At 44.4% G+C, this 14,526-nt stretch overlaps 1 protein-coding gene across 5 annotated transcripts in view; it reads left to right on the plus strand.

Moving 5' to 3' along the window:
* The window catches only part of Gpr156 (G protein-coupled receptor 156), a 119,399-nt gene that overhangs the window by 73,609 nt on the left and 31,264 nt on the right, over positions 1–14,526 (plus strand). For all 5 annotated transcript variants that reach the window (XM_045148348.1, XM_045148345.1, XM_045148349.1 and 2 more), the window contains exons 4-5: positions 12,340–12,469; positions 12,878–12,988. In XM_045148348.1, the coding sequence (XP_045004283.1) occupies positions 12,340–12,469; positions 12,878–12,988 (241 nt within the window). The remainder of the gene's footprint in view (positions 1–12,339; positions 12,470–12,877; positions 12,989–14,526) is intronic.

A 14,526-nucleotide genomic window follows, 5' to 3' on the forward strand; every position in this document is an offset into this window, starting at 1 on the left:
GCGCCCATTCTCTATCTCCCTCTATCTGTCTTTCTCTCTGTGTCTGTCACTCTCAAATAAATAAATTTAAAAAATCTAAAAAAAAAAAAATTTAAAAAAAAGGTGTGTGACACCATGGTCAGGCAGGTTTTTTTTTTAAATTAATTAATTAATTATTTTTTAAGCATTTCCTGGATAACCAATGATGTTGTATTTTCATGCACATAATGGCTATTTCTATATCTTCTTTGGAGAAATATCTACTCAACTCCTTTGACAATTTTTTAAAATTAGCTTGTCTTAGGAACATAGTTAAATCAGCAGTTGTCAAAACTGGTTCATATTTAAAAATCCTGATGCCACCAGGCATGGTGGCGCACGCCTTTAATACCAGCACTCGGGATGCAGAGGTAGGAGGATCGCCACAAGTTCAAGGCCACCCTGAGACTGCATAGTGAATTCCAGGTCAGCCTGAGCTACAGTGAAACCCTACCTCGAGAAAAAAAGAAAAAAAAAAATTCCCAACCCCGTAGTTGCTACTTTCTATCAAATGCCTTATTTTATTTTATTTTATTTATTTATTTGAGAGAGAAAGAGAGAATGGGCACACCAGGGCCTCCAGCCACTTGCAAACAAACTCCAGACGCATGCGCCCCCTTGTGCATCTGGCTAACGTGGGTCCTGGATAATTGAACCAGGATCCTTTGGCTTTGCAGGCAAGTGCCTTCACCGCTAAGCCATCTCCCAGCCCTCTGTCTCCTTTTGATGATAATTACCAACCAAATGAGGTCTTGGGGACAGCGGATGAAAACCCATGGCTTACCACCACCACTGATAGCAGCCAGGGTCAGGAGGGCTTCTGGAAAAGGTTTATTAATCAGTGAGATGGCAGAGCAGTCCCAGGTGGCTGAGGTCACTAGGGGACATGAAAGAATACTGGTGGAAACCAGAGTTGGACATGTGGGTCAGCTGCCCCGAGCTTTGGCCCCATCTGGCTGTAAAGCCATACGGCAAGTCCCTGTGTCTTAAAAAGACAGTCAGGGGCTGGAGAGATGGCTTAGCGGGTAAGCGCTCGCCTGTGAAGCCTAAGGACCCTGGTTCGAGGCTCGATTTCCCAGGACCCACGTTAGCCAGATGCACAGGAGGGCACATGCATCTGGAGTTCGTTTGCAGTGGCTGGAGGCCCTGGCACGCCCATTCTCTCTCTCTCTCTCTCTCTCTCTCTCTCTCTCTCTCTCTCTCTCTCTCTTTGCTCTCTCTGACTGTCACTTTCAAATAAATAAATAAAAATAAACAAAATAAAAATAATGATTGAAAAAAAAAAAGATAGGCCGGATCGTTGGTTTCAAGCTGTCTTCCTTGGGACGTGGACAAGTGGGGAAACAGAGGTGGAGAGCAAACAGAGCCTGCCTTCACGCACTTATCCTTCTGTCTCTCTCCTAAGTCCTGAACCCCCAACACCCCTCCTGTTGTAAGGCTCAGAGCTAGTTTAACAGACATTTAGTAAGGCACTGCTAAGTGAAAAAGGCCCATAGAAGGTGCTAATGGGTTCAAAGCTCAGCCAAAGCCAGTCATAACCGTCCAGACTCCGGCCCGGTGAAGAACCTCTCCTTTCAGATTCCAAGACACTGCAGGGCCTGATGTTCTAGAAGCCACCGACCAGAGGACTAGCGAGAGAGGAGAGGGGAAACTTCCCCATATGGCAGGTGACTTCAGCCCCAAAGGGATGGACTTATGATCGCCTGGGGGCTGGTCCAGCAGTAGACTCCCTGTGACTGGATGCTGCCTATGGCCAATCGGGCATGTGCTTTTTTGCCCTACTTAAAATCAGGGCATCTGCTTTGCTTTTTAGAAAGTGCTTTAAGCCTCCTGCTAGAAATCGCTCAAAGCTTTTTCTTGCAGTGAGGGGGGGGGGGTGAGGGGGTGGGGGAGGGGGAGGGAGCATTGAAATCACTCTATAATAAAATACAGCCCGTGCTGACCTGTAACCCTAGGGCCTGAGGTTCCTGAAGAAAAGATCTTTTTTGTTTTTAAATGTTTCCACTACTCCCCACTCCTCACCCCCAGAACTTAAAATACGTTGCAATTGTATGACATGGAAAAATACATTTGGGAACTAACAAAGAAAAAAAAAAAATCAATGAGAAATGTAGCCAGAATTGTCCTAAATAAAGCCGCACATGCTGCCCGTCCGGTACCAGTACACTTTGGGGCTCACTTTTCCTCTTGCTGGCAGCTTATCTTGGTTTTATAAATATGCTCTTCCAGCCATTTATAATGAGGCAATGGCTATCCAAGTTCCCAGCTACCAGCTTTTAAAATAGTTGCAAAGGGCTGGAGAGATGGCTTAGCAGTTAAACACTTGCCTGTGAAGCCTAAGGACCCTGGTTCGAGGCTCAGTTCCCCAGCACCCATGTAAGCCAGATGCATCAGGTGGCACATGCATCTGGAGTTCATTTGCAGTGGCCAGAGGCCCTAGCATGCCCATTCTCTATCTATCTTCCTTTTTCTCTCTCTGTCTCTCTCAAATAAATAAATAAAAATAAACAAAAAATTAATTTAATTAAATTAATTAATTTATTTTTTGGTTTTTTTGAGGTAGGGTTTCACTCTAGCCTAGGCTGACCTGGAATTCACTATGTAGTTTCAGGGTGGCCTCGAACTCACAGCAATCCTCTTACCTCTGCCTCCCGAGTGCTGGGATTAAAGACATACACCATCATGCCCAGCTCAAAAAAAATATTTTAAATAGTTGCTAGGATGCAATTTTCAGTGGGAACCTTAGTTATGTTTATAGTCCAAAAGAGCTAAGAATTCTGAAATTAGTCTATTATAAATTTACACAAGAATCCATATATTAAGTCCATACATTCCTATACATAGATGTGTTAAATAGCCTTGACACTAAAAACTTTAAGTGTTAAATTAAAATTTTATTCCAAGCCAGCTGTGGTGGCACATGCCTTTAATCCCAGCACTCGGGAGGCAGAGGTAGGAGGATTGCTGTGAGTTCGAGGCCACCCTGAAACTCCATAGTGAATTCCAAATTAGTCTGGGCGAAAATGAAACTCTACCTTGGAAAAAACATTATTATTATTATTATTATTATTTTTGGTTTTTCGAGGTAGAGTTTCACTCTAGTCCAGGCTGACCTGGAATTCACTATGGAGTCTCAGGGTGGCCTCGAACTCACGGCGATCCTCCCACCTCTGCCTCCCGAGTGCTGGGATTAAAGGCGTGCGCCACCATGCCTGACTGAGACTAATATTCTTCTCTGGAAAATGAAGCCATGGCAGAGGTTGGAGCAGAGGAGTGACATGAACTGATCTACGTTTACTGGACTGCTCAGGCTGAAAATAGGCTTTAGCGAAACTCCAGGGTGGAAGCAAGGGGACCAGTCAGAAGGATGTTGCAAGTAAGGCTTCTATCAGGTAAGAGCAGCGGGGGCAGAGAGAAGTGCTTAGGGTCTGGTTGTGCTTCAAGGATAGACAGCAATGAGATTTCAAAACAGATTGGATTAGGAAGCAAGCGAGAGTCAAAGGTGACTCCAGGGTTTTGAGCCAAGCAAGTGGAAAGACAGAGCTTCTATACGGAACTGGAGGAGAATGTGGGAAGAACAGGTTGGGGAAGAGAACAACGAGTAAATTTTGAATGGATTGTAATTTTAAAAACCTGTTTATTGCCGGGCGTGGTGGTGCACGCCTTTAATCCCAGCACTCGGGAGGCAGAGGTGGGAGGATCGCCGTGAGTTCGAGACCACCCTGAGACTCCATAGTGAATTCCAGGTCAGCCTGGGCTAGAGTGAGACCCTACCTCAAGTAAATAAATAGATAAATAAATACCTGCTTATTTATGGTTAAAATTCCTGAAAAGTGGTGCTACTTCAAATTAAGACCCAGGATCTAATCCTGAGGTTGGGTCTCTGAAGTGGAATAGTGTGAAGCCATTATGAGTAAGAAATTAAAACCTCAGAGACTTAAAAGCTTAATGAAGCAGAGTTTAAATATAAATCCCTAGGGGTCATACTAATATTAATTTAAGGTGTGTCAAATTTAAACTGGGTTCAGATTAGCTCAGACATTAGAAATAAATGAATCAACAACAAAAAAATCAGATTTGTGGGGACACATGATACAGCATAATTTTCTTGAGGTAGATTTATAAGCCTGAAGTAGCATCAATCAAAAAATGGGGGTGGGGAGTACTGGAGTGATGGCGTAGTGGTTAAGGCATTTGCCTGCAAAGCCAAAGGACCCAGGTTCAATTCCCCAGGACCTATGTTAACCAGATGCACGAGAGGGCTCATGCATCTGGAGTTTGTTTGCAGTGGCTGGAGGCCCTGGCGCACCCATTCTCTCTCTCTTTCTCTCTCTCTGTCAAATAAATAATTAATTAAAAAAAAAAAACAAGGGGATTAGAAGAGAAGCTCAGTAAGTTGTCATAATTTAAATCACAATTATTTTACTAGCGAGCTTGTTAGAATGAGTCATATTTGGCTTGGGGATGTGTCAGAACTCAATGATACTATGTACATCAACCTGTGTAGCATTTAGAAAGTGTGCCCTGTAGCATTTAAGGAAAATCGTGCCATAGTTGGCCAAGAAACACTACCGACCCCAATCTTGGACCATGTTTTCAGACTCAACAACCCCCAATGCAACAAATGTCCAAGCTCAGAAGCCAACATTTGAGCTGGTAGATGTCACTTAAGCATCAGAACCCGTTGCAGTGATGATCCGGGGTTAAACAGGCTCCACAGATGTAGATGGGCATTCATCTATGTGTGCTGAGACCTTCCTGACTCAGAGAAGAATCAAGAAAGTTCCAGCATTACATTTCCAGTGGATAAATGAAGAGGCCATACGTGGTGGCACAACCCCCAATCCCAGAACTTGGCAGGTGGAAGGATTGCTGAGAGTTTGAGGTCAGCCTGTGATTATAGAGTGAGTTCCAGGTCAGCCTGGGCTAGAATGAGACCTTACCTCAAAAAATAAATAAGTAAAAAATGAAGAGGAAGGGCTGGAGAGATGGCTTAGCGGTTAAGCGCTTGCCTGTGAAGCCTAAGGACCCCGGTTCGAGGCTCGATTCCCCAGGACCCACGTTAGCCAGATGCACAAGGGGGCGCACGCGTCTGGAGTTCGTTTGCAGTGGCTGGAGGCCCTGGTACGCCCATTCTCTCTCTATCTATCTGCCTCTTTCTCTGTCTGTTGCTCTCAAATAAATAAAAATATACAAAAAAATTTTTTAAATGAAGAGGAAGAGAAAAATTAGATAGTTGCATAATCCTTTTTTTTTTTAATCCTAGCTTGTTTCAGACTGCTACCCAGTCCCAACTTGTAACTCTTCAAAAAGGAACCCAAGTGATGTAATATACAATTACATATTCAATATTTAAATCATCTGGCTTTGTGGAATCTTTTGTGTCTGTGGCTGAATTAAAGCATTCCTCTGTGAAGACCTTGTCTTTTAGTTCAACAGAAAACTGTAATGGATATGGCTGTTGAATATCTCCGCTAAGACGCCAAAGACATTTCCCAGACACATGCAATTCACCTGCTGAATTGGGGCTAATTGACCTCTAAGTGACTTGGCAGGTGTTGACGCAGCCAAACAAAATAGGCAAAAATCATCTATTCGCTCTTCTCCTTACGAGACGCGTCATCCGTGAAACTGCTCAAGAAAATCCCCAGGACATGCACGTGCAATCCAGGAGCACCCCTTTTCGGACAATGAATTTGCACCGATGTCAGAAGTGAGAACATAATGTCTAGTTGATCTAAACTAAGCCGAGCTCCTCTTCCCAATACCGACGAGGGGAAGAATTCTAAATTAGGACTCTTATGAGGCACTGAATCGTGCAAATAATACTGAATTGTGGTGTTCAAATAAAATGGGTGCAGGAAAGACCAGAGGCAAACCTCCCCCATCTGTGAGCGAGACAAAATGAATATGTGGCTGTGAGGCTACAGTGGGCTTGTGACGAGGTCGCTGTCAGCTATTCAGGGCATGTAACAGGAGATGTGACTGTATGTGGGAAGAACGGTATCAGGCATTACTATTGCAGGTGTCCCCCCCCCCCACCATGGTGACCCCACTGCCCAAGGTCCAGCCACACTGAGTTGCCAACAGCCCAGGTCCACAGAGCCCTCTGACCTAAATTGGTGTCAGCATTGGTCTCTCAAATGTAGTACTTTAAAATTTTTTTTATTCATTGTTTATTTATTTATTTGAGAGCGACAGACACAGAGAGAAAGACAGATAGAGGGAGAGAGAGAGAATGGGTGCACCAGGGCTTCCAGCCTCTGCAAACGAACTCCAGACGTGTGCGCCCCCTTGTGCATCTGGCTAACGTGGGACCTGGGGAACCGAGCCTCGAACCGGGATCCTTAGGCTTCACAGGCAAGCGCTTAACCGCTAAGCCATCTCTCCAGCCCACAAATGTAGTACTTTAAAAGACACAGTACGGGGTTGGAGGGATTGCTTAGTGGTTAAGGCATTTGCCTGCAAAGCCAAATGACCCAGATTCGATTCCCCAGGACCCACGCTAGCCAGATGCACAAGGGGGCGTATGCAGCTGGAGTTTGTTTGCAGTGGCTGGAGGCCCTGGCATGCCCATTCATTCTCTCTCTCTCTCTCCTTCTCTCTTTGTCAAATAAACAAATAGATAAAAATAAAAAATACTTAAAAAGACACAGTTCGGGGCTGTTGATTAGTGTCATTCTTATTCATGTAGTTAGTATTTACCACATACCTCCCATCTTAAATGAGGAGACAAAATTAAAAAAAAAAAAAAAAAAACAGGGCTGGAGAGATGGCTTACCAGTTAAGCACTTGCCTGTGAAGCCTAAGGACACCAGTTTGAGGCTCAATTCTCCAGGACCCACATTAGCCAGATGCACAAGGGGCGCATGCATCTAGAGTTCATTTGCAGTGGCTGGAACCCCTGGCACGCCCATTCTCTCCCCCCCCCCTCTCTCTCTCTCTGCCTCTTTCTGTCTCAGTCACTCTCAAATAAACAAACAAAAAAATAAACCTTTAAAAAAAAACTAAGGATTTTTGCCCTCCATAAGTCTATACTTTGGAAATATAAACACAGACCTGAATGAATAAGTGACCAGGTAGGATGGAGCTAAATCTTAAATATGGATGAAAGACACTGAAATATTATTATAATTATTGTCTTATATTATTATTAATAGATGACTTCTATGAAGTGATAAAGGTAACAGTTTAAGAAAATAAATCTGAAGTAATATGTAGGATATGTTAGAGCTGGAAATATAGTTATTGCTACATAGAACTGAAAATTAGAACAAAATCTACAAATTAGATGATTGCATCACCTTAGAATTGCAGACTTTGGCATACCTCAACTGTGAAGTGGACATAAAAGATGTTATAGGGCTGGAGAGATGGCTTAGTGGTTAAGATACTTGCCTGCAAAGCCAAAGGACCCAGGTTCGATTCCTCAGGACCCATGTAAGCCAGATGCACAAGGTGGCGCATGCATCTGGAGTTTGTTTGCAGCATCTGGAGGCCCTGGAGTGCCCTTCTCCCCCACCCCTCTCTCTCTCTCTCTCCAAATAAATAAAAATAATTTTTAAAATGTTATATCTTCAGGGCTGGAGAGATGGCTTAGCGGTTAAGCGCTTGCCTATGAAGCCTAAGGACTCTGGTTCGAGGTTCGATTCCCCAGGACCCACGTTAGCCAGATGCACAAGGGGCGCACGCGTCTGGAGTTCGTTTGCAGTGGCTGGAAGCCCTGGTGCACCCATTCTCTCTCTCTCTCTCTCTCTCTGTCACTCTCAAATAAATAAATAAAATGAACCAAAAATATTTTTTTAAAATGTTATATCTTCAACTTATAGAGAAAGCAGCAGAGCCCTTCAGTGATTAAATAGCAAGTCCAAAGTCACACAGTGGTGAGCAGCAAAGCCAACATCCTCATTTATCACATCTGTCCCTAGTTCCATTCCTCCTAACCCGATTGTCTTCCAGGTAGATTTGGAGGCAGGAATGGAGTATGAGGGAAAACTCAAAAAGAACTTGGTGATTGATTGGTTAAAGATGATAAAGAAATAGAGAAAAAAAAAAAAGGATGATTTCCAGGTTTCCAAAACCTGGAAGGTAGAGGTTATAACGCCAATCCCTAATTTTAGCAACATGAACATGCCTCGTGCGTCACAGACCTTGGGCCAAAAACTTGACCCATATGGCCTCAGTAACATCTCACAAAAACTCTTGGAAAGTGTTATTATTATCTGCCCTTTACAAAGGATATGTATGAAAATTGACCTCACTGTTTTTGCCACGTGTATGTGTCTATGGTATATGTATATGTGAGTGCACAGGTGTGCATGTGTGTGTGAACATGGATGCATGTGCATGCAGATGCCAGAGATCAACATTGGATGTCCTCCTTAATCACTCTCTGCCTTACTTTTAAAAAATATATATTTATTTATTTGCGAGCAAAGCGAGACAGAGAAAGAATGGGCACACCAGAGCTTCTAGCCACTGCAAACGAACTCCAGACACATGTGCCCCTTGTGTATGTGGCTCACATGGGTGCTGGGGAATTGAACCAGGGTCCTTTGGCTTTGCAGGCAAATGCCTTAACTGCTAAGCCATCTCTCCAGCCCTCTGCCTTACTTTTTGAGACAAAGTCTCTCGCTGATGCAGCCAGACTAGCTAGCCAGCAAGCTCCAGGGAGCACTGGGATTATAGGCACGCATCGCCATACGTGGCATTTACATGAGTGCTAAGGGTCTGAACTCAGAATCCCATGCTTATGCAGCCAGCACTTTAGTCACTGAGACATCTCTGCAGTCCTGTCCTCACTTTAAAGATAAATATTTCTGATCCAGTAAAAAGGAAAAAGCTCAGGTGGACTCACTGGCCTGTGGTGACAGTACTCAGGGAGGAAGTCTCAGAGTGGCGGCTGGGTATTCCTGTGTGTGTAGAACATGACGATACTAACAATGAAGTCACCAGATGGTCCTGGTGGCCATGACAGTTGCAAATGCATCACTCCCTGGCTCCCTAATGCCTCCTTTGCCTGCATTAAAACAGGCTGCACTCAGTGGATGGTTTGCCTTGGCTCTGGCCTTTAAGATGCTTGGCCAGGGGCTGGAGAGATGGCTTAGTGGTTAAGGTGCTTGCCTGCGAAGCCTAAGGACCCATGTTCCACTGTCCAGATCCTTCGTAATCCACATTCACAAAGGTGAGGCAAGCTCAAAGTTGCACATGACCACTAGGTGGCAAAAGTGTCTGGAGTTCTATTGCAGTGGCTGAGGGTCTGGTGTGCCAATTCTCTCTCTAAAAAAAAAAAAATTAAAATTAAAATTAAAGTAAGATGCTTAGCCAAGTAATTGAGAGGCATCAAAAAGACTGTTTTCCTCCTCTGTCATTTAAAAATAAAAGTATAACCAATAATTACCAAATGAATATTTGTTTGTTTGTTTGTTTGTTTTTAATTTTTATTAACATTTTCCATGATTATAAAATATATCCCATGGTAATTCCCTCCTTCCCCACCCCCACACTTTCCCGTTTGAAATTCCATTCTCCATCATATTACCTCCCCATTACAATCATTGTAATTACATATATACAATATCAACCTATTAAGTATCCTCCTCCCTTCCTTTCTCCACCCTTTATGTCTCCTTTTCAACTTACTGGCCTCTGCTACTAAGTACCAAATGAATATTTGTATTAATGTTATCTTTATGTAGAACATAATTTAGACTAAAATGCTTAAATATAATTTCACTTTTGGTTACTTGCATTTTTTTTTTTTTTTTTTGAAGTAGGGTCTCACTCTAGCCTAGGCTGTCCTGGAACTCACTCAGTAGGCTCTCAGTGATCCTCCTACCTCTGCCTCCCAAGTGCTGGGGTTAAAGGCATGTGCCACCACGCCCAGCCTACTTGGTATTTCTGTTGAATTGCTCTTGGTTACTATCAAGTGACTAACTCGTGCCCTAACCCTCTGCTGGTGCCCATGTTTTACACTACTCTTAAAGATCCTGCCCTAATTCCCTGCTTTTGACCTCTGCTTCCTCTTTCTTGGTTAAGTAAGGAAAGAAAAACAATTTTCATATCTGATAAATATTGTATGCAAAAAAACCCTCAAGGACTGGAGAGATGGCTTAGCGGTTAAGCGCTTGCCTGTGAAGCCTAAGGACCCCGGTTCGAGGCTTGGTTCCCCAGTTCCCACGTTAGCCAGATGCACAAGGGGGGCGCACGCGTCTGGAGTTCGTTTGCAGAGGCTGGAAGCCCTGGCGCGCCCATTCTCTCTCTCTCCCTCTATCTGTCTTTCTCTCTGTGTCTGTCGTTCTCAAAAAAATAAAAAAATTAAAAAAAAAACCCTCAAGCCTCTTTCTAAATAGCTTACTTTATAGATCATTTCTGAAAACTCCAAACTGTCTTTCTGGGTACCTGCTTGTCATTTTTGTTGTTGTTTTGTTTTTGTTTATGTTTTTGTTTTTCAAAGTAGGGTTTCCACTCTAGCCCAAGATGACCTGGTAATCCCTATATACTCTCAGGGGACCTCAGACTCAAGGCGATCCTCTTACCACTGCCTCCTGAGTGCTGGGATCAAAGGTGTGTGCCACTTCCGCCCGGCTGGTTTTTGTTTCTTTCAGACAGGGTCTCATGTAGCCTACGTTGGCCTTGACTCAGGATGACTTTGAACTCTTGAACTGCCTGCCTCCATCTCCCACATGCTGGTATTAATGACAAGTGCCATTATAGCTGGCTTTTGATATTTGTCTTTTTTTTTTTTTTAACAATAGACAACTAGATTCTGGTATGTCCTGCTTAGATACTTCAAAATATTAAAAGAAGGCTGACTACCTATACACAGGTGGTATCAGAGAAGAGTTAGGATTTTCTCCACGAAGTTTAGGGGTGTTCAGGGACTGCTATAAATAACTCACCGAATAAAAGTGACAAGCAGGGCTGGAGAGATGGCTTAGTGGTTAAGGCGTTTGTCTGCAAAGCCAAAGGACCTCAGTTTGATTCCCCAGAACACACGTAAGCCAGGTGCACAAGGTGGCGCATGCACGCATCCGGAGTTCATCTACGGTGGCTGGATGCCCTGGTGCTTCCATTCTCTCTCTCTCTCTGCCTCTTTCTTTCTCTCAAGTAAATAAATAAATTTTTTTAAAATGACAAGCAGGCTAGGCATGGTGGCGCACGCCTTTAATCCAACCACCTAAGAGGCAGAGGTAGGAGGATTGCCAAGAATTTGAGACCACCCTGAGACTACATAGTGAATTGCGGGTCAGTCTGGGCTAGAGTGAGACCCTACCTCAAAAAACAAACAAACAAAAAAAAAAAAAGGGCTGGAGAGATTGCTAAGTGGTTAAGGCACTTGCCTGTGAAACCTAAGGACCCAGGTCCCACATAAGCCAGATGCACAAGGTGGTGCATGTGTCTGGAATTCACTAACAGTGGCTATAGGCACTGATGTGGCCATTCTCTCTCTTTCTCTCTCTCCCTCCATCCCTCTCTGTCTCAAATAAAAATAAATTTTTTTAAAAAGATACATCTAGAGGAAAGTGCCGGGGGGGGGGGGGACAGAGGGTATTACCATGGGATATTTTTTATAATCATGGAAAATGTTAATAAAAATTGTGAAAAGAAAAAAAAATACCCTCAGAAGAAAAGTTTATAACACATATTTCATGTAGGCTTGGCACATCTGTCTTCCTCAGGCTGTATGTATGCCCTATAACAATTCTATTTAGCATTCCCCCTTCTAAATGTCATTGATTCTTATCTTCTCTCATTATGTTTATAGCCACCATAATTAGAATTACTTTTGGTATTTTCTTCCTGTCTTTAGTACCCTCTCCATTTTAAAATCTGTTCATATTCTTTTATAATAAATTCCATAGAAAGCTTTAAAAAAAGATACAGCTACAAATAAATAAATATAAAGTAAAATAAAACAAATTTAAATAAATCCTGAGTCCTCAGAGGACAAGCCACGTGCTTTCCTCCCATTAGCCTTTCATTCTGGGCTGAACTGTACTTGGAGAAGCTTTTTTTTTTTTTTAATATTTTTATTTATTTGAGAGTGACAGACAGAGAGAGAAAGAGGCAGAGAGAGACAGAGAATGGGCGCACCAGGGCCTCCAGCCACTGCAAACAAACTCCAGATGCGTGCGCCCCCTTGTGCATCTGACTAACGTGGGTCCTGGGGAACCGAGCCTCGAACCGGGATCCTTAGGCTTCTCAGGCAAGCGTTTAACCACTAAGCCATCTCTCCAGCCCGAGAAGCTTTGATCTCGCAGAGCTCTGAAGAGCCAGGGCCAGAGGGTCATGGCTGTGTCCCTTCCCACTCCCATCTAGGATTGTGAAGATGTCCAGCCCGAACCTGAACATTGTGACCTTACTGGGCAGTTGTCTGACTTACTGCAGTGCCTACCTTTTTGGGATTCAAGGTGTTTTAGTGGGGCGCTCCATGGAAACTCTCATTCAGGTAGGTGGCGTTTCTTGAGAAATTTTGTTTCGCACATAATGTTAAAAGTTTGTCCTTTTCCCAAGAGAGAGAAGCCCAGCAAGGACAGTCCACTGAGGTCCCGGCCTTGGGTCTCTCTCTCTCTCTCTCTCTCTCTCTCTCTCTCTGTCTCATTCTCCCTTCTGCCACAGTGGCATTCAGGTGACCACCAGTCACCACTCCTCCCCTCCCCCCAAAAAAGTCTTTGATGACATTTTGCATCAACTGCTCCAGTGAGTGACGGTCGCATGTTCTTGGTATGGACACTTTCAGAGACACGGATTCAGCGAGGTCCCCTTTGCTGTCCCCCGTCCCTGCTAGGCCTGAGGCTTACAGCTCCTGCACCAAGGCTCTCCTTACGTGGAGTCCTTTGTCCTCTGTCGCTTGTAGATGAGGCTGTCCATGCTGTGCATTGGGACGTCCCTTGTGTTCGGCCCCATTCTGGGGAAGAGCTGGCGGCTCTACAAGGTGTTTACGCAGAGAGTCCCGGACAAGAGAGTGGTGAGTTGGCCGCGCGGCTCCACGGTGGCTCAGAGCTGGGGAAGTCATCTCTGGGCCGCATCTTTAGGGGTGACTGCCATCCTTGCTCCTCTGTTCAATCCTCGGTGTCACTGTGGGCCTCGTAAAGCCCCAGATCTGAGAGGGAGCAACCCCCCCCCCCCCGGGAGCTAGATCTGTAAACACGACCTGCTTAGGGCATAGCCTCCCAGGGCTCTGGGACAACTTGTGCCCATACCTGGCACCTGTGGGAGGGAGAACAGGTTGCCCAAAGTGCTGGCTGGCACAGGTGCAACTGCAAGTAGAAGGAAGGTGATTACAAAGAAGCTAGAGCAAGAAAGCAGTTTTAACCCCCTCCCTGGGGCCCGGGTCTTTTGCAGGCAGCCGGCGGTCCTGTGTCCTCAGAAGGATATGGCTAGGCAGAGAGCCAGGAAGGGGACTTGGGCCTAGCAAGTAGAATTGACCCCGAAGCCATGCAGCAGCTAGGTCAGTGACATGTCCCTGACATCAGACGTCAGTGTAACCACATTCCTCCATATTTAAAAAAACATTTTAGTTATCCTGATGTGGTGGCACACACCTTTAATTCCAGCACTCAGAAGGCAGAGGTAGGAGGATCACCATGAGTTTGAGGCTACCCTGAGACTACATAGTGAGTTCCAGGTCAGCCTGAGCTAGAGTGAGACCCTACCTCGAAAAAAAAAAAAAAAAAAAATATATATATATATATATATATATATATATATATTTTAGTTACCCTGGTGTGGTGGTGCACACCTTTAATTCCAGTACTTGGAAGGCAAAGGTAGGAGGATTGCTGTGAGTTTAAGGCCATCCTGAGACTACATAGTGAATTCCAGGTCAGCCTGGGCTAGAGTGATACCCTACCTAGAAAAACCAAATATATATATATGTGTGTGTGTGATTTATTTATTTGTAAGCAGGAGAGAGAGAAAGAATGGGTGCTCCTGGGCCTCTAGCCACTGCAAATGAACTCCAGATGCATGCACCACTTTGTGAATCTGGCTTCCCATGGGTGCTAGGGAATCAAATCCAGGCCATTAGGCTTTGTAAGTAAGTGCCTTTAACTTCTGAGCCATCTCTCTAGTTCTTCCTCCTTGTTTGTTTGTTTAATTTTGTGAAGCAGACATTGACTCAATTTTATTTATTTATTGTTGAGACAGGGTCTCACTCTGTAGCCCAGGCTGTCCTGAACTTACTATGTATACCACAGTGGCCTTGAACTCATAGCAATCAACTTGCCTTGGCCTCCTGACTGCTGGGATTACAGGAGTGAGCCACTTTGCCCCGTTTTCAATTTGATTTTTAAAATAGTTTAACTGGGGCTGGAGAGATGGCTTAACAGTTAAGGTGTTTGCCTGCAAAGCCAAAGGATCCCGGTTCAACTCTCCAGGACCCACATAAGCCAGATGTACAAGGGAGCGCATGCATCTGGAGTTCATCTGCAGTGGCTAGAGGCCCTGGCACACCTATTCTCTCTCTCTTTCTCCCTCTTTCTGTCTCTCAAATAAATAAATAAA

This window comes from Jaculus jaculus, chromosome 4, assembly GCF_020740685.1.
Source record: "Jaculus jaculus isolate mJacJac1 chromosome 4, mJacJac1.mat.Y.cur, whole genome shotgun sequence".
Lineage (NCBI taxonomy): Eukaryota > Metazoa > Chordata > Mammalia > Rodentia > Dipodidae > Jaculus > Jaculus jaculus.